The sequence below is a fragment of the Chelonoidis abingdonii genome, chromosome 2, assembly GCF_003597395.2.
Source record: "Chelonoidis abingdonii isolate Lonesome George chromosome 2, CheloAbing_2.0, whole genome shotgun sequence".
Classification (NCBI taxonomy): Eukaryota; Metazoa; Chordata; order Testudines; family Testudinidae; genus Chelonoidis; species Chelonoidis abingdonii.
This window is the reverse complement of record NC_133770.1, coordinates 53,519,610-53,538,263: the sequence shown is the minus strand read 5'-3', so window position 1 is coordinate 53,538,263 and position 18,654 is coordinate 53,519,610. Positions and strand designations below refer to the sequence as shown.

Here is an 18,654-nt window from a genome sequence, read left to right as displayed (position 1 = left end):
TAACAGATCAAATGCAGATGCTTCATTTAGCAACAACAATCGTTCTCTGAATTATAGAGAAAATATTATTTCATCTTACTCCTCTAAAGATGAACATTTATCACTAATCAGGAATTAGATTTCACTATAAAGAAGATTAACGAGTATGTAAAAAGGAAAAAAAAAATCGCACCTCAAACAGGAATATCTTTAATAAGTCAGTAGTTTTAAATACCTAAATTTTGAAGGGCAAAAATGCCACTGTGCAGTCAGGAAGTATATCACATACAAAATATTTCACCTTACCATGAAGCTAAGATTATGGAAAATAGAAGTTTTCATTCTTAGACACTATTCTACGTACGTTAAATGGTGTTCACTACTTAGAAAATGCCCACAGATATTTCAGAGACTACTTTTCTTCTGCAGAATTCTACTTCCCCTTCATATAAAATCCAAGCCTCTTTACTGTACTGAGGAATGCAATTTAAAAAAACCCTGTAAAAATACTAACTGTAAACTTTCAATTTAATGTTGCTTTTTGTGCAAAGTTTTTAAATTCCAGCCAATAAAAATCAAAAATACTTTAAATAGCCTGAATGGCTTTTAACAACTTAAATCAGTGTTTCAAAATTACTTTCCATGAGCCATATCTATAGATTATGGAGTATGTTAAAAATTGAGGTCTTCACAATTTTAAACTGAAGAAATGAAATAATTCACAACAGCTGCTTTTACTTCTTATAATGATAAATTCATGGAAAATTACATGAACATTTTTGTATTGAGAGTGTTTTTGGTAAGAGAATCAAGTCATGTGTGATAGTCTTTTGCATACTGACAGAACGCTAACTGAGCCCAGACAATGACAGCTATTTGTCTCCCTCTCTTTCTTGCAAAAAGTCCCTTAAGCAGAGATAAAGACATGGCCAATCTGACAGCAGCATACCCTTCTCAAGGTACTCTATTAAAATTCACCAATAAACTACGCTCAGGCCAGGTCTACACTGCGACTTTAAATCGGTTTAATGGCCGATATACCAATTTAACGCTGTATCCGTTCACACGACGTCGTCATTAATATCGAGTTAAACGGCTCCTTAAATCGATTTCGGAACTCCTCCCAAACGAGAGGAGTAGTGCTAAATTGCGATAGTATAACTCGATAAGGTCAAATGTGGACGGAAATCGATGTTATTGCGCCGGCGGCATCCCAGAGTGCAGATGACCGCTCTGGACAGCATCTGAACTCGGATGCAGCGGCAGGTAAACCAGGAAAGCCCGCGGAACTTTTGAAACATTTCCTGCTTGCCAGCGTGGAGCTCTGATCAGCATGGCTGGCGATGCAGTTTGAAATCGAAAAAAGCTCCAGCCATGACCGTACGGAGATACTAGGGTCAGATCGCTGTATGGGGAACGACAAATCTCGTTGTATTCCAGCTCCGTTCAACAGAACACGAAGCCAAAGCGTTTCGAAAAAAAACTCCAGGATTACACAGCGCTGTGTGACAAGCGAACGGGAAGCCAGAGACTCAAAAGTGGACGCTCATGAGAGGGGGAGGGGTACTGGAGGAATCCAGCTATCCCACAGTCCACAGCAGTTCTGAAAATTATTTGCATTCTGGTTGAGCTCCCAATGTCTGTAGGTTCAACAACAGTGTCTGGCGTGGTTCAGGAACAGCTCCGCAGTTATTTCCCCCCACCACACGTGAAAAAAAAAGGAAGATTGCTGTGCTATGGCGTTTGCTCAAATGCACTCCGCGAAAAAGGCGGCCAAAAGGGTGTCTGCTGCCTTCACAAGGGAGGGTGAGGGCTGTACCCACACCCGCGGCGAGTGTTTTCTGCCATCAGGCACTGTGCTCTCAACCGGAAGTGGGAACTAATGGGATAGCTGAAGGAACAGCTACCCAAGTGCACCGCTCATCGAAATCGATTGGATAGCTTTGGACATGGACGCAAACAACTCGATTTGGGATCCCACTGTGGACGCGCTAAACCGATTTTATTAGATCTGTTTTGTAATATCGGTTTAAGCTAATTCGAAATAATCGTGCAGTGTAGACGTACCCTCAGTGGCAGTCTTAACTCTTTAAGAAGGAAGCCACTTACAATCTGAGCACTGGTAACGTTACTGAGATGCAGTATACACATAATAGGCACAAGAGATCTAGTTTCCACATATCTTATAGCTGTTTAGGAAATAAATATTCCTTTCTCAAAGTTAGGACATTTTCTATTTAAAACACCATCCAGGCTGGAACATAAAAAAGGCAGAGATAAGATACAAATTGCCTTTGCCCTTATAATAGCAGTGAACCTGAGCAACATTGTAGTAGAAGCAGACATAGTTAAGACCAGTGAAAGCAAAAATCTACAGTGCATTCCAAGAGTCTCTTGGAATAAGAATAAATGAAACCCAGTGAATATTCAAACAGGAGATATAGGGATACTGCAAGGATCTTTCATGCTTATGGAGTTTAGAAAACAGTCATATCTTAATACAGGATTGACTCCTTGGACAGAAGGACACACAAACTAGTTTACTCTCTTGTTACACAAGTATTAGAAATTTAAACAAAATACATGGGTAAAGTGAACATTTAAAAGTCCAATCTTTTCTAGGATGGCTTTTTTTTTTAAATAAATAGTGTCACATCTTTATACAGCTAAAATGTTCTAATTTTAAAAACTTTCATATAAAGGTTTCAGATCAGATATGTTCATTTATATGTAATGTACAGAAAAACAACGTCCAGCTGCTGGGCATTTGTCTATTGGTTGAACAAGTAGAAAAATGCCTGTAACTGGACACCCCTGATTTTCCATACATCAAACATGAGAGGTTGATCATGCTTTCCATCTAAATAAATTCAATACTCCACTCCAGCCACCACAAACACATTATATTGTACATCTACTGCAGACTAAGATGACAAAATCCAGCCTCCAAATCCATACACATGGCTTCAGGAAGCAGGACCGGCTCTAGGCAAAGCAAGCACTTGCTTTGGGTAGCACAGTTCCAGGGGGAGCATTCTGAATACAGCTAAGTCTTCCTGGCAAAACAGACAGCAAAAAGGAGAATGGATTAGCGCTAGCCAAAAGGGGGCAGGGGAGAAGAACCAACAGCAGCTAAGAGGAATATAGAGGGCTTTCATATGTGCATTAAGAAAGGAAGAAGTAGTAGAAAGAAATTAAGTCCATTAATAAATAAGGATAGGATAATATTAACAAGGACTCAGAAATGGCTAATATTTAACTGTTTTTAACAAGAAAAAACAGGCCAGTGGGAGCCGCGGTTGGCCAAACCTATTGACGCGGCAGGTAAACAAACTGGCTTGGCCCGCCAGGGTGCTTGCCGAGCCCTGTTCTAGAGACTCAAAAGCAATAAGCAGCATGGGGTGAAACTGAATATATCTTGCAAACTAACATAAATGTTCATTTTTTAAAAATACGCTTACAAAATTAAGTTACCACAAGGAAAGCAGGAAACAATTTATTTGTGTGCTAGTATAAAGCATGTTCGGCAAACACAAGTCTTAATTAATTCAAACTGATTCATGTGAAGATTTATGTGGATTGAAAAGGCTTTCTGAAAGACTGTAAACAGAATATAATGATAAGTGTCAAATTGGCGGAGAAGTTTAATAGATTACCAACTGAATCTGTGGATTAAATTTCAGCTCTGATGTAAGGGTAATTCAGCTGAAGTCAATGGAGCTGCACCCACGTACCCCAGGGCTTAAATTTGGTCCTACATTGTACTCAGACTTATTTAAAAAGTTTATTGGTCTAAAAAAAAACCAAACAGAATAAAGAGCTCGTTGACAAAATTCACAGATAAATTGGGAAGAGAGATGGGAAAAAATGACAAAAAATATAAGAGGATATATAAAAAAATCAGAAACTGCAAAAAATAAAATGCATTTTATAACATTTGAGGAAAAATAATCCAAAATATAGTTATTCAACAGGAGAGAGAATTCTTGAAAGCAATAATGCTCATATAACCTTAGGAATGATAATGAAAAACCACGATGAATTTGCAATGCATTATTGCAGACAAAAGGAACAATGCAATTCTGAGCAGCAAATACAGAGGCGGTGGAGCAAGAAAATAATAATCACCCTCAGTATGGCTCTGGTGCAACTGCACTTACAATATTTTGTTCAGTTTTAGTACTTTCATTACAAGAAAAAGACACTGAAATTGGAACAGGTTCACAGTACAGCAACAAAATGTATCAGGAATCTGGAGGGCGTGACATACAAGCAAATATTAAGAGTTAAATATGCATTACTTGACTAGATAACTATTGGACAGTGGATATTCTAGAAATATTTGTCCACCTAGTTTCTTACAGTAGCAAAATAAGCCAGTAGACCAACTTCTCCCAAAGGCAGTCAAGGCTATTATTTTAAATGATTACATTGAAGTTCACAAATGAAGAGGGAGAAGAGTTATTTAAGATAATATAAAGAGAGAAAACAAGAAGAAATGGGATAATTTATATTTTTCTCTTCATTTTAAGTATTTATATTAGTAAAAACTTCACAACAGTGAGATCTATTAAGCTGTGGAATAATATATGCATGAAAGTGATGGAGGTTTCTTCTCTTGGGACATTTTAAATTAGACTTTACAAAGCACAAGGAAGTGTCTTGTGCAATACTAAACAAATCTCCACTGGCAAAAGGCTGTACTAGACTTAAGGTCATATTTCCAACTTATGATTCTTAGAACACAAAAAGAAACCCTAGATCTGGCAAGGCCTTTGGAAGATAGGGTCACTGCTGAGTTCTCTGGCCCCAGTCCAGCAAACATGTACGTGCTTAACTGCTTCACTGGATCAGAGGCAGAGCATTCAAGCAACTTACAGCTGAAAGCCCAACATGTACAATAATAAGATGTTAGAGTCCAAGAATAATGTATTTATCAGACAAACTGATAATGACCTCTAACTTTAACAGATCACAACTCTAACCAGCAGCAGTGGCACAGTAATATACACTCTAGGAGATAACACAAAGACAATAACAGGAAACCTGGAAATGGCAGAGATGTTTAATGACTTCTTTGTTTCGGTCTTCCCTGAGAAGTCTGAAGGAATGTCTAACATAGTGAATGCTTATGGGAAGGGGGTAGGTTTAGAAGATAAAATAAAAAAAGAGCAAGTTAAAAATCACTTAGAAAAGTTAGATGCCTGCAAGTCAAGGTCTGATGAAATGCATCCTAGAATACTCAAGGAGTTTAATAAGGAGGTATCTTGAGCCTCTAGCATTATCTTTGAAAGTCATGGGAGATGGAGAGGTTCCAGAAGACTGGAAAAGGGCAAATATAGTGGCCAATCTATAAAAAGGGAAATAAAAACAACCCAGGAAACCTACAGACCAGTTAGTTTAACTTCTGTGCCAGGGAAGATAATGAGCAAGGTAATTTAAGAAATCATCTGCAAACACTGGAAGGTGGTAAGGTGATAGGAATAGCCAGCATGGATTTTTAAAGAACAAATTGTGTCACAATCTGAAGCTTGCTTTGTAGGTAACGAGGCTGTGGATAAGGAGAAGAGGGGATTGGTATACCTAGACTTTAGGTAAGGCATTAGAACGTCTTGCATAATATCCTTATCGATAAACTAGGCAATATCAATTTAGATGGGGCTACAATGAGGTGGGTGCAACTGGCGGATAACCGTAGCGAGAGTAGTTAAATTCATGGTCCCCAATCCTGCTGAAAGTATAACAAGGGGGTTCCGCGGGTCTGTTTTGGGATGGCTCTCTCAATATCCTTCATCAACGACTTAGATGTTGCATAGAAAGTACACTATTAAGTTTGCGGATTGATATCAAACTGGGAGGGATTGCAAACTGCTCTGGAGGACACGGTCAAAATTCAAAATGATCTGGACAAATTGGAGAATGGTCTGAGTAACCGATGAAGTCAATAAGACAAAATGCAAAGTGCTCCACTAGAAGAACAATCAGTTTCACACATACAGATGTGAAGAGACTGTCTAGGAAGGAGTACGCAGAAAGGAGATTAGGGGTCATAGTAGACCACAAGCTAAATATGAGTCAACAGTGGATGACTGTTGCAAAAAAGCAATGTGATTCTGGATGCATTAAGAGGTGTGTTGAACAAGACACGAAAGTCATTCTTCCGCTCTACTCTGCGCTGTTAGGCCTCAACTGGAGATTGTGGTCCAGTTGTGCACGCATTTCAAAGAAGATGTGGAGAAATTGGCAGATCCAGAGAAGAGCAACAGAATGATTAAAGGTCTTAGAGAAACATGACTATGAATGAAGGCTGAAAAACGGGTTTATTAGCTTGGAAAGAGAAGACTGAGAAGGGACATGATAGCAGTTTTCAGGATATCATAAAAGCGTGTCATTCAGGAGGAGGGAGAAAACTTGTTCACCTTAGCCTCTAATGATAGAACAAGAAGCAATGGGCTTAAACTGCAGCAAGGGAGATTTAGGTTGGACATTAGGAAAAAGTTCCTAACTGTCAGGGTAGTTAAACATTGGAATAAATTCCCTAGGGAGGTTGTGGAATCTCCATCTCTGGAGATATTTAAGAGTAGGTTAGATAAATGTCTACCAGGGATGGTCTAGACAGTATTTGGTCCTGCCATGAGGGCAGGGGATTGGACTTGATGACCTCTCGAGGTCCCTTCCAGTCCAAGAGTCTATGAATCTATGAATGTGTGTATTATTTTTGGTATTTTTTTTTAATACTGTCAAAATATTGGCCACTTCTAAATAGAAAACGCAAGCCTTGGAAGACCAGATTTAATGCAAAATATATGAACAGCCTTGAATAAGCCTCTGGAGAAGGTAGGATTACTTTACTACTTTGTGTTTATCATCACAATGAAGGAACATAAATACCAAGTTTTGGCACCTCAAAACTCATGTACGTAAAGCCACTGTATGACCTTTTGTAAAAGCAGATACAGTAAAAGCTTTGTTATCCAGCACGCTGGGGGAATGAGGGTTGCCAGTAAGTCAAAAATTCCAGTTAACTAAGAGGGAGGGAGTTTGCGTGTGGGAGGGGGCTCAGGAAGGGGTGCAGGCTCCAGGAGGGAGTTTGGATGCAGTCAGGGGCTCGGGGCAGGAGGTGGGGTTGTGAAGGGGTGCAGGCTCTGGGAGGGAGTTTGGGCGTGGTAGGGGGCTCGGGGCAGACGGTGGGGTTGTGGGAGGGGTTTCATGGTGCCAGATTCAGGTAGCACTCACCTCGGGTGCTTCCCTGCAAGCGGTGACATGTCCCTGGTGCTCCTAAGCAGAGATGCAGCCAGGCAGCTCTGAGTGCTGCCTCCGCCCACAGGCGCAGTCCCCAGCCAATGGGAGCTGGGGGGCCAGTGCTTGGGGTGGGGCAGGGTCAATGCATGGAGCTCCTGTGGCTGTTCCTCTGCCTAGGAGCAGCAGGGACATGTCACCGCTTGCAGTGAACCGCCCGAGGTGATGCCGCCCTGAAATGCCAGTTTCTAAACTTTTCAGGTTGGTAAAGTGCCAGATAACACAAGCTCTTACTGTACTAAGTTTTGCCACATGAAATGGAAATATTTAGGTTTTAGCTGAAATATTTGGGGTTTTGATGAAACTGAAGTGTTCTGTGGAAAGCAGATATTTTTCACAAAAAAAACTATTTAGCCAAAGCCTCAATTTTTCCATAGAAAAAGTTAACGGAAAATTTTCAAGCCAACCCTAGATATAAAGCTATGTTGTTTCAGTCATTTCGAAGGTTCTCACAACACGTTACTAAATTCTGACTGTAAAAAATGTAAAAACACCCCAAAAACTTAAACCGTACCTTGGATACTTCTTCTTTTCCACTGGTTTCTTTAATGAATACTTTTTCTAATTCAGGGCTTATTCCTTCTACATTGCACGGCACACGTGAAACAGTTGATTTTGGCACTGAAATATTTGACAGTGGCATAGGGACTGATCTTGAGATAGAAGCCTACAAGGTCAATGAGATAAAATATTATATAGGCTTTAAAACTGGAGAGTTTTGGAAGATGAAACATTGGGTCAGTATTAGTGAGGTCATATCGTATTTTTAAAAATCTACAGACAGAGAATTAAAGAATCATGCATTCATTTTAAAAACTAGAGAAGCTCATTTTCATCTTTAATTTGTGAACTGAATATTAAAAAATGTACTTACCATTAAGAAACTAGAAAGACAGAAATTAAAGATTACATACATTTAATGTCACTCAGGATTTTTTCTTGTAAAGTGAACAACAGAATTTTATATGAAATATTTTACTGCAGTGCTTTTCAATACTTGGCTTGTATAATTTCTAGGGAATGCAAAGGTGTGGCATGCAGAATGCAAAGGGAGAAAAACCTCTGACAAACATGAAGCCGTCAAATAGGTAGAAGTAGTAAAAAGAAAAATGTAAAGAAAAAAACAAATCCAGTCAGACAACTTCTTTGTAATTTCCCCATATCATGTATATGCTTACTCTAGAAATGCTGCTGGTTTATTTTGTATACTGGCCCAAATGCATGATCATGTTTAACTGGCATTTCCTGACATTTGAGTGCCTAGCCATGCAACATTAACCATCTCTTTATGCAGGGTTTTTTCCTCCTTTTTTGACTGGTTTATGGTATAGGTAAAATGAAACTTTCATTCTAAACCTTTATTTTCAGAACTACACCCTTTCCCCATGTTTGTTCCAGATATTGCTTTTACCTCAAAAATCAGAAGAGAATCCACTTAGTCATTTGAAGATCAGGCATTCAAATAAATACAGGGTATGCCTTTCCTCAAAACCATATTAACTTCTTGAATTAAACAAGTGAATTAAAGGCTGGAAATTAATGTTACCATAACATTAGGTTCTTTCATTATGTGATCAGTGAATACTGAGCAATGTGACATTCACAGTATTGAGCAAATAATATAATGAACAGGAACAAAACTATTTATACTTCTACAGTTCAGACTAAATTGCACTGTGTACTGTTTTATGCTTTTACAGCACCCTCTTCTATGCTCTCACAGCATGTAGCACTTTATTACTACATATGTCATAGAAGACTTGCAGTTCATGCAGACAAGACAGAAGAGTTAGTATGGCTACGGAAACAATTTATAATTGTAAGATTAAAGTTACATTTGAGATGTTTGGTTTGTTTTTTTTTAAATTCAGAATTATGCTTGTATTTCTTTTGTTCGCTTTCCCATCAAGCTCTAGTTTATTTTGGCAACACTAAGAACATTAGCACTGAAAAGGCTGTTTAGAAGTTCGTTAGTTTTTGCTTTATGCTCTTCATGATAATGCGTGTTTGTGCCATCACTACTGATGGCTTTGGAAATGACATATTAAACTCACACTTATGATTTCTTGAGACATCCTAAAAAACAGATACACTAAAGAACCAAGATCTTGTTTCCATGTACATTTCACAAGTATTAAGGAACAAGGAAAGAAAGACATTTATTTATACAACACCATAATTGTGTAGGGCATTTTACAGACAAGAAAGAAATAGTCCCTGTTCTGAAAGAGCTTCCAGCCTAAATCTGTTTGCAGTGATGTGGAAGCCATGTTGGTTCCAGGATATTAGAGCAGTGATTCTCAAACTTTTCTACTGGTGACCCCTTTCACAGAGCAAGCCTCTGAGTGCGACCCCCTCATATAAATTAAAAACACTTTTTTAATTTAATACCATTATAAATGCTGGAGGCAAAGTGGGGTTTGGGGTAAAGGTCGATAGCTAGTGACCCCTCACATAATAACCTCGCGATCCCCTGAGTGGTCCTGACCCCCAGTTTGAGAACCCCTGTATTAGATAGACAAGGAAGGTGAAGCGATATCTTTTATTGGACCAATTTCTGTTGTGAAAGACAAGTTTTCGAGTTTACACCGAACCCAGACCTGAAGAAAAGCTGTGTATGCTCAAAAGGTTGTCTCATTCATCAACAGCACTTGGTCCAATAACGTATGTTAGCTCATCCATCTTGTCAATCTAAATCTGGACATACCATAATAAGTGAGGACACAAACAGTGGGAAGGAGGAAGCGGAAGACAAAAAATGAAAATATTTCTAGTCCAAGCAAGAACTTGACTATCAATTGACTTTTTTTTAAAATGGTTATTTTGTACACTGAGTATCAGAGGGGTAGCCGTGTTAGTCTGGATCTGTAAAAGCAGCAAAGAAACCTGTGGCACCTTATAGACTAACAAATGTTTTGGAGCATGAGCTTACGTGGGTGAATACCCACTTTGTCGGATGCATGTACACTGATAAATCCCGATAAATGGAGAGATGTGTTGGAGAGATGTGCTCAAAATAAGCAGAGGAAAAACAGAGTACATAGTATGTAATTTTAATAATGTGAACACTGAAAAATTATTCTTGAAACTAAATGAGCAGAGAATACCAAAAACACAGTTTCAGGTATATGGGTTCCTGAATCAGGAGAAATGAAGGACAAAATTAGAGCTAGGATAATAAATGCCTACCTCAAATGGAGAGAGATAAGTGGTTTAGTATGTGATAGGAAGATACCAATAAGATTAAAGGGGAAAGTCTATGAACCAGCAGTTTGTCCAGTTTTAATTTATAGTGTTGAGTATTGAATAACAAAGAAGAAACATGAACAAATGATCTGTTCCACAAAAATGTAAATGTTGAGATGGATGACTGGGGTAAGCAAGAAAGACCACATAAAGAATGTGGTATGTTAAAGCAATGTGACATTCATAGTATTCAACAAATAATATAACAGACAGGTACATGCTCAATGTAACATTCATAAATGAAAATAAAATGAGGGAGTACAGGCTCAGATGTTTTGGTCATGTAAAGCGCAGTTCTAACTACTATGTAGTAAGACAGTCCACCAGATCAAGACAGAAGGAAAAAGACAGAAAGGTTGAGCAAGAAGTGGTTTGATGTTATAAAAGAAGACATGTTAGTATGTGGTATGATAGAGAATATGGCATTGAGCAGAGCACTTTGGAGGGAGAGGACCTGTATAGCAGATCCCATTTGATGGGATTAACACAAAGAAAAAAGAAATTTTTTTACACTGAAAAACAAACTGTCTGTACTTATTTTTTATGGGATGAGCAGAATTTAGATGCTTGTCTAAGGGGAAGGAATATAGAAGCGCAAAGGGTGTGAGGGGAGAAGAGATGCAGCAGTGGTCAAAAGGATAGGACGATTGGAAAGGGGCACTTAGTGGTGAGAACAAATGCAGCTAGTAGTGTGTAACTTATAAGTAATGCTAGTCAGTTTCATTCCATCTTTTAAACTCACTAGTGTTACTTTAAAAGGTCATTCCATCCTTCAAATTTACTAAAATTTAGTTGTAAAATTCATTTCCTACAATCTCCATGAAATCAAATACTTTACCATTTACATTGTAGTGAATTTTCTAAAAATAAAAACTGTGATTTACGCAGGGCTCTAACTATAAGGCCAGAAGGAACCACTGTGATCTAATCTGATCGCCTGCATAACAGGCTGCAGTATTTCCTTGAATTAAGTTTGTTTGCACTAGAGTGCAACTTGCTGAAAAACATCCAATCTAAATTTAAAAATTGCCAGTGATGGAGAATCCACCACAACCCTTGGTAAGTTGTTCCAATAGTTAATTATCCATACTGTTAAAAAAAAACCCTCTGCCTTATTTCCCAGTCTGAATTTGTCTAGCTTCAACTTCCAGTCACTGAATCTTGTTACACCTTCATTTGCGAGATTGAAAACCATCTTATCAAAATTTTGTTCCACATACAGCTACTTACTAGTTGTGACCAAGTCACCCTTAACCTTCTCTGTTGCTGTAAAGATGTGTCCTTGCTAATGTTGCAGCTGGCCATGGGAATGAGTATGTTTCTGGGGATCTTCTAACATCCTCAAATTATGGAGGTATGTGGAAGTAGACTGCCACTGGACCCAGAGATCCCAAACATCTCAGTGACAGTGATCCAATGGAGCAAAGAATAAAGATAGGTAAGACCAGCTTGCCCTCACAGAACCCAGCTGCTGCACTGGTGGAAGTGGCATTCCTTGGAGGTGAGAGACAGCCAGTGTTCCCAGGATGTTAACTGGCAGTGGTCAGATGGACATAAGGAGATAACAAGTAGTCTCAGCTCAACCACTGAAGCCTTTTGCTGATGCTATGTCTGACTGCAGGGGTATTTTTAAGAAGAATTTTTAAAGGGTCTCTTTCAACATTTACAGGAGGTATAAGTTGCTTTCTTGGCACAGTTCTCTTTTTTATTATATGATTGTGACTTTGGGACAAAATCCCAGTAGCACCCATGACATCAATCTGTGTTAAGCATTTCAACATCACTTAAAACACAGTGAGGGAATCAAAGGCAAAATTGAAAGAAACAGAAGGCTATATCACTTAATTCTGTTTAAAATAAAATAAAAAAAAAGGTTGTTCATACTAGCAGTGAACTGCTTACCTGAGTCTGACTGATTGCTATATGGTTGCCATGGAGCGGTGACTGACGTTCTTTTTCTTTACTATGACGACTGCTTTGTTTGCTGCGTTGGAGCTGCTGCCTCAATTTGGCAATCTGCTGGAAAGACATAAAATCAAGGTAAGCTGAGATGTGACACAGGTAACTGCTTATATCTTTACTTATATCAAGCAGTATCATGGACAAAAGAAAATCAAATATTTTCTAGAGCATTTTATAAAGGAACAAGTCTTCTGCTTCTTGCAGCACAGGCATCAATCATTTGGCCTATACATTACATTCTTTTCCAAAATACTTGCCTAATCAACAATCTGAATTTGAAAGCAAACTCAATTTAAATGCTGAATTTTCCTCAGGTGCAAAATAAGCCCTAATAATAGATGCAAACCACAATCATTCCTCTGTACTCTGGCCTTTTGTCAGATTTTGTTGCTTCTCAACTGGTTTGGCATCAGAGAAAAATAATTTACAGACTTCATAGATTTCCCTGGTCCTAAACAGAACCATGTTTATCATTGATATTTCCCACCATTACTGACAAACGTCTTCAAAATCTGACAACTAACATGCATTGCTTCACTTCACCTTTAGCCTATTTTAAAATGCTATTTTAAAACTGCCCCAAGCAGACCAATTCTCTTTGGCAAAGTGCTGATGATTTAAAACAAAAACAAAACCAACTATATAGTGCTTCCTATTAAAAAAGATTAACACATTTTAAGGTGAAAAGGGACCATGACCATTACTGGTCATTTACTCTGACCTGCTGCATAACACTTTACAGAATTTCATCCAAGGATTCCTACATCTAGCCCAATAACTTCTGATTGAATACAGCAGATCTTTTAAACACATCTAATCTTTAAAGATTTTGTGTTTGTGCTAAGACTTATGTTCCATTATATGGGACACATCATTTTGCACTCTTAGTGTTCAATCTCCTCGGGTCCATGAGATGAGACAATGGTTTCAACATGCTAAAGTCAAACAAACACTCTCCTGTCTGCATAGCTGAAGTAAGGCAGAGCAGGTCCTATTATACTACACAGATTTCTTCTTGGGTAACGTGCTACAAGAAGGTGATTTGGATGATATTCCCATTAATATGACTTTTTGAAGAAAATTCTATTTATAGCATTTACTAACAGTACACAAAACAGAGAGATTACTGCACAAATCATGAGAAACAAAAAAGGGAGCATATAGAGGCTACATTAAGACTATGGTCAGAAGGGACCTCCATGATCATCTAGTCTGACTTCCTATACATTGCAGACCATAGAACCTCACCTACCCACTTAAAACTACAATACTCACCTGGGGAAGTGAGGAAACAGATTGACAGAGCAAGAGGGGTACCCAGAAGTCACCAACTACAGGACAGGACCAACAAGGAAAACAACAGAATGCCACTGCCCATCACATACAGCCCACAGCTAAAACCTCTCCAGCACATCATGAACAACCTACAACCTAACCTGGAAAACAATCCCTCACTCTCACAGACCTTGGGAGGCAGGCAGTCTTCGCTTACAGATAGCCCCCCAACCTGAAGCAAATACTCACCAGCAACTACACACTACACTACAGAAACACTAACTCAGGAACCAATCCCTGTAATGAGCCCTGTTGCCTACTCTGTCCCCATATCCACTCTAGCGACACCATCAGAGGACCCAACATGAGCCACATCATCATCAGGGGCTCATTCATCTGCACATCTACTAATGTGATATATGCCATCATGTGCCATAAATGCCCCTCTCCATGTACACTGGCCAAACTGGATAGTCTCTACATCAGGAATGGTAACATACAAAAGCCAGTAGGAGAACACTTCAATCTCCCTGGACATTCTATAATAGATTTAAAAGTAGCCATACTTCAATAAAAAAACATCAAAAACAGACTTTAAAGAGAAACTGCAGAGCTACAATTCATTTGCAAATTTAACACCATTAATTTGGTCTTGAATAGAGACTGGGAGTGGCTGGCTCACACAAAAGCAATTTTCCCTCTCTTCATATTGACACTGCCTCATCAGCTCTTGGGAGTGGATCACATCCACCCTGATTGAATTGGCCCTGTCAACACTGATTCTCCACTGGAAAGGTAACTCCCTTCTCTTCACCTATCAGTATATTTATGCCTGCATCTGTAATTTTCATTCCATACATCTGAAGAAGTGGCTTTTTTACCCACAAATGCTTATGCCCAAATAAAACTGCTAGCCTTTAAGATGCCACTGGACTCCTCATTGTTTTTGTGGATATAGACTAAACACAGCTACCCCTCTGATGCCTACCCACTTGTGTAATAGTCCCCTAACCTCTGGCTGAGTTACTGAAGTCTTCAAATCATGGTTTAAAGAATTCAAGTTACAAAGGATTAACCATTTACACTAGTTTAAACCTACAAGTGACCCATGACCCTTGCTGCAGAGGAAGGCAAAAACCTCCTGGGGTCTCTGTCAGTTTGACTCGGGGGAAAATTCCTTCCTGTCCCCAAATATGCTGATCAGTTAGACTGTGAGCATGTGGGCAAGACCCACCAGGCAGATACCTGGGAAAGAATTCTGTGTAGTAACTCAGCAGCTGGAGAAGAGACACTAGATGGGGAGGGCTCTGAGGATTTTTGCTACTGGTAGTTGCTGATGGGCCACATGCAATTGTAGGCAGTACCATCATACCATCTCCTCCATAAACATATCAAGCTCAGTCTTGAAGCCAGTTAGGTTTTTTGCCCTCCACTGCTCCCTTTGAAAGTCTGTTCCAGAACTTCACTCTTCTGATGGTGAGAAACCTTTGCCTATTTTCAAACCTAAACATGTTGATGGCCAGTTTATAGCCATTTGTTCTTATGTCCACACTGGTGCTTAATTTAAACAACTCCTCTCCCTCCCTGGTATTTATCCCTCTGATATATTTACAGAGAGCAACTGTAGTTCTGCTCAGCCAACTTTTGGTTAGGTTAAACAAGCCAACCTCTGAGTCTTCCGCCAGAAGGCAGGCTTTCCATTCCTCAGATCATCCTAATAGCCCTTCTCTGTACCTGTTCCAGTTTGAATTCATCTTTCTTAAATGGAGAGAGCAGAATTGCACACAGTATTCCAGATGAGGTCTCATCAGTGCCTTGTCTAATGGTACTAATACTTCCCTGTCTCTACTGGAAATACCTCACATGATGCAACCTAGGACTGCATTAGACTTTTTCACAGCCACATCACATTGACGGCACATAGTCTATCACAGGATGACTATTACACCCAGGTCTTTCTTCCGCTCTGTTGCTTCCAACTGTTAAATCCCCATTTTATAGCAAAAATTCTTGTTGTTAGTCCCCAAAATGCATGATCTTGAACTCTGCACTACTAAATTTCATCCCATTTTTATTACTCCAGTTTACAAAATCATCCAGATCTTCTTGTACGATAATCCGGTCCTCCTCTGTATTGGCAATACCTCCCAACTTTGTGTCATCCACAAATTTTATTCACACACACTTATTGTACCAAGGTTAGTAACACAAATCTTAAATAAGATTGGTCCCAAGATCAATCCCTGAGGAACTCCTCTAGTAATCTCCCTCCAGTCTGACAGTTCACCTTTCTGTATGACCCACTGTAGTCTGTCCTTTAACCGGATCCTTATCCACCTTTCAATTCTCAGATTAAACCCCATCTTCTCCAATACCATACTGAAATCAAGGTAGATTAGATCTACGGCCTTTCCTTAGTCTAAAAAAAAAATAAAAAAATCAGTTATCTTCTCAAAGGAGGAGATCATATTTGTCTGTCATGATTTACCTTTTCTAAAATCATGTTGTATTTTATCCCAATTACTATTTACCTCTATGTCTTAACAGCTTTCTCTATCAAAATTTGTTTCAAGTCCTTTCATACAATTGAGGTTAAACTAACAGGCCTGTAGTTTCCTGGACCACCTTTTTCTAAAAAAGATGAACAATATTAGCAATTCTTCAGTCATAGGGCACAACCCCCAAGTTTACAGATTCATTAAAATCCTTGTTATTGAACTTGCAATTTCATGTGCCATTTCCTTTAATATTCTTGGTTGGAGATTATCTGCCTCCCTCCAACTTCCGATTTAGTCCCATTACGATGTTTGAATTAGACTTCCACCTCAGATGTGGTTAATTTCTACCTCCATATCCTCGTTGCCATTAGCCACCCTGCCACTACTCCTAAGCTCTTCATTAGACTCATTAAAAACTGAGGTAAAGTATTTGTTTAGGTATCAGGCCATATCTAGACAATCTTTAATCTCTACCCCATCTACCACAGTGTTTAGCAGTCCCACTTCTTCTTTCCTTGTTTGTTTTTCTTATTGTAGAGCTATAGAACCTTTTACAATTGGTTTTAATTCCCTTTGCAAGGTCCAATTCTACTTGGCTTTTAGCAGTTCTCACTTGATCCCTACACATTCTAACCTCAAAGAGGTTAATCATCTGTTTGAGATCCTTGCTCATCTATCTTGATCTGCAACCCTTCCCTATTAAATTTTTCCCCTTGCTTGGGATATAGGTTTCAAATAGCTTCTGCAACTTTGACAAAGTAATTCTAAGCCTCCTTCACATTCAGACCCTTGAGTTCTTCAGTCCAGTCAACTTCCCTAACTAAATCCCTTAATTTTTTAAAGTGAGCTCTTTTGAAATCAAAGACCCTTGTTGCAGATCTATTTTTATTTATCCTTCTATTTAGTTTAAACTGAATTAGCTCATGATCCCTCAAACCACGGCTGTCCTAAAACCAGTTCTTCTATGGAGGTCCTCACTATTCACCAATACAAAATCTAAAATAGCATCACGTCTTGTTGGTTCAGCAACTACCTGGTGAAGAAATCTATCAGCTATCACATGCAAGTAAATCTGGGCCCCACTATTATTATTATTAGCACTTATCCTCCAATCTATATCTGGAAGTTAAAGTCTCCATAATAACACAATTCCCAGTAGTATTTATTTCATTAAAAATATTAAAGAGGTCTCTATCCGTATCCAAATCGGATCCTGGTGGTCGGTAGCACACCCTAAGCACTATATTGGGGAACCTTCAGCAGCTTTCTTCCCTAATGTGATTTTGGCCCCAAAATAGACTGTCTTACCCATTTCATTACAATCTACCTCATCATTAATATACAATGCTACTCCACCATCTTTGCCTTTATTTCTGTCTTTCCTGAACAGCATACCTTTCAATACCTGTAATCCAGTCATAGCTACTATTCTACCAGGTTTCTGTTATTGCTACAATATCTGGTTTCAGTTTCTGCACCAGTAGTTTTAGTTCCTCCATTTTGCTACCCAGGCTCCTCACATTGGTCTACAAACATCTCAATTATTGCTGCTTGGCTTCACCAACATTCCTCACCCGATTAAGTGCTGTCATTCTACTGCGAGTATCACCTATCTCACTATATCAGTATTATACTTCCTTTTAATGATGTTCATTCTCCTACCCACTGCTGTTCCCTTCTCCATTGCTGTATCATTTCATACTTGATTTTCCACTCTCTCAATGTTAAAATCAGGTGTGGAGATCTCATGAGAATCTCCCAACCATCTCCCCTGAGTTCCTAGTTTAAAGCGCTTATTGATTTATGCCAGTCTCTATCCCAGAAGTCTATTTCATTCCCTACTCAGATGGTGTCCATCCCATGAGAACTGTCCTCTGCCCATGAATGCCTCCCAGTGGTCAAACATCCTAAAGCTCTCCTTATTGCACCACTGCCTGAGACATCTGTTGATCATCATAAACTTGTCTCACCTTCATTCTCCTCCTCTGGGGACAGGCAGAATCCCACTGAAGATCACCTGACCCTCCATTTCCTTACGCACTTTCCCCAGCCTGTCGTAGTCTCCCTTGATATGCACACACGAGCTGCCTCACACTGCTCTGAGTGGTTATATAGCAGTGCACAGCCATCTGTCCCCCAGTTCCTTCTCTACCCCAGCGAACTGGTGTGAAACTCCAAAGCAGAGGGGAGGAGGGAAGGTAGTGGAACCTCAAAGAACCTCAGTTTCTGCACAAGGTGAGTAACCGTCTCTTCTTCAAAAAAAAGCGTCCCTGTGGGTGCTTCACTTTAGGTGACTGTAGAGCAGTGCCCCTCAGTGGAGGGAAGGGGCTTTGGAGTTGGTTTATTGATAGTGGATAACACTGAGCATCTGCTGCTGATTGTTGTTCCAAAGCAT

General features: G+C 39.3%; 1 protein-coding gene across 3 annotated transcripts in view; it reads right to left on the bottom strand.

Moving 5' to 3' along the window:
- The window catches only part of GLCCI1 (glucocorticoid induced 1), a 96,768-nt gene that overhangs the window by 15,760 nt on the left and 62,354 nt on the right, over positions 1-18,654 (bottom strand). For 2 of the 3 annotated variants that reach the window (XM_075062376.1, XM_075062374.1), the window contains exons 4-5: positions 12,427-12,543; positions 7,793-7,945 (exon numbers count right to left, since the gene is read on the bottom strand). In XM_075062376.1, coding sequence (XP_074918477.1) covers positions 7,793-7,945; positions 12,427-12,543 — 270 coding nt within the window. The remainder of the gene's footprint in view (positions 1-7,792; positions 7,946-12,426; positions 12,544-18,654) is intronic. The other variant, XM_075062375.1, reaches the window with a different exon arrangement.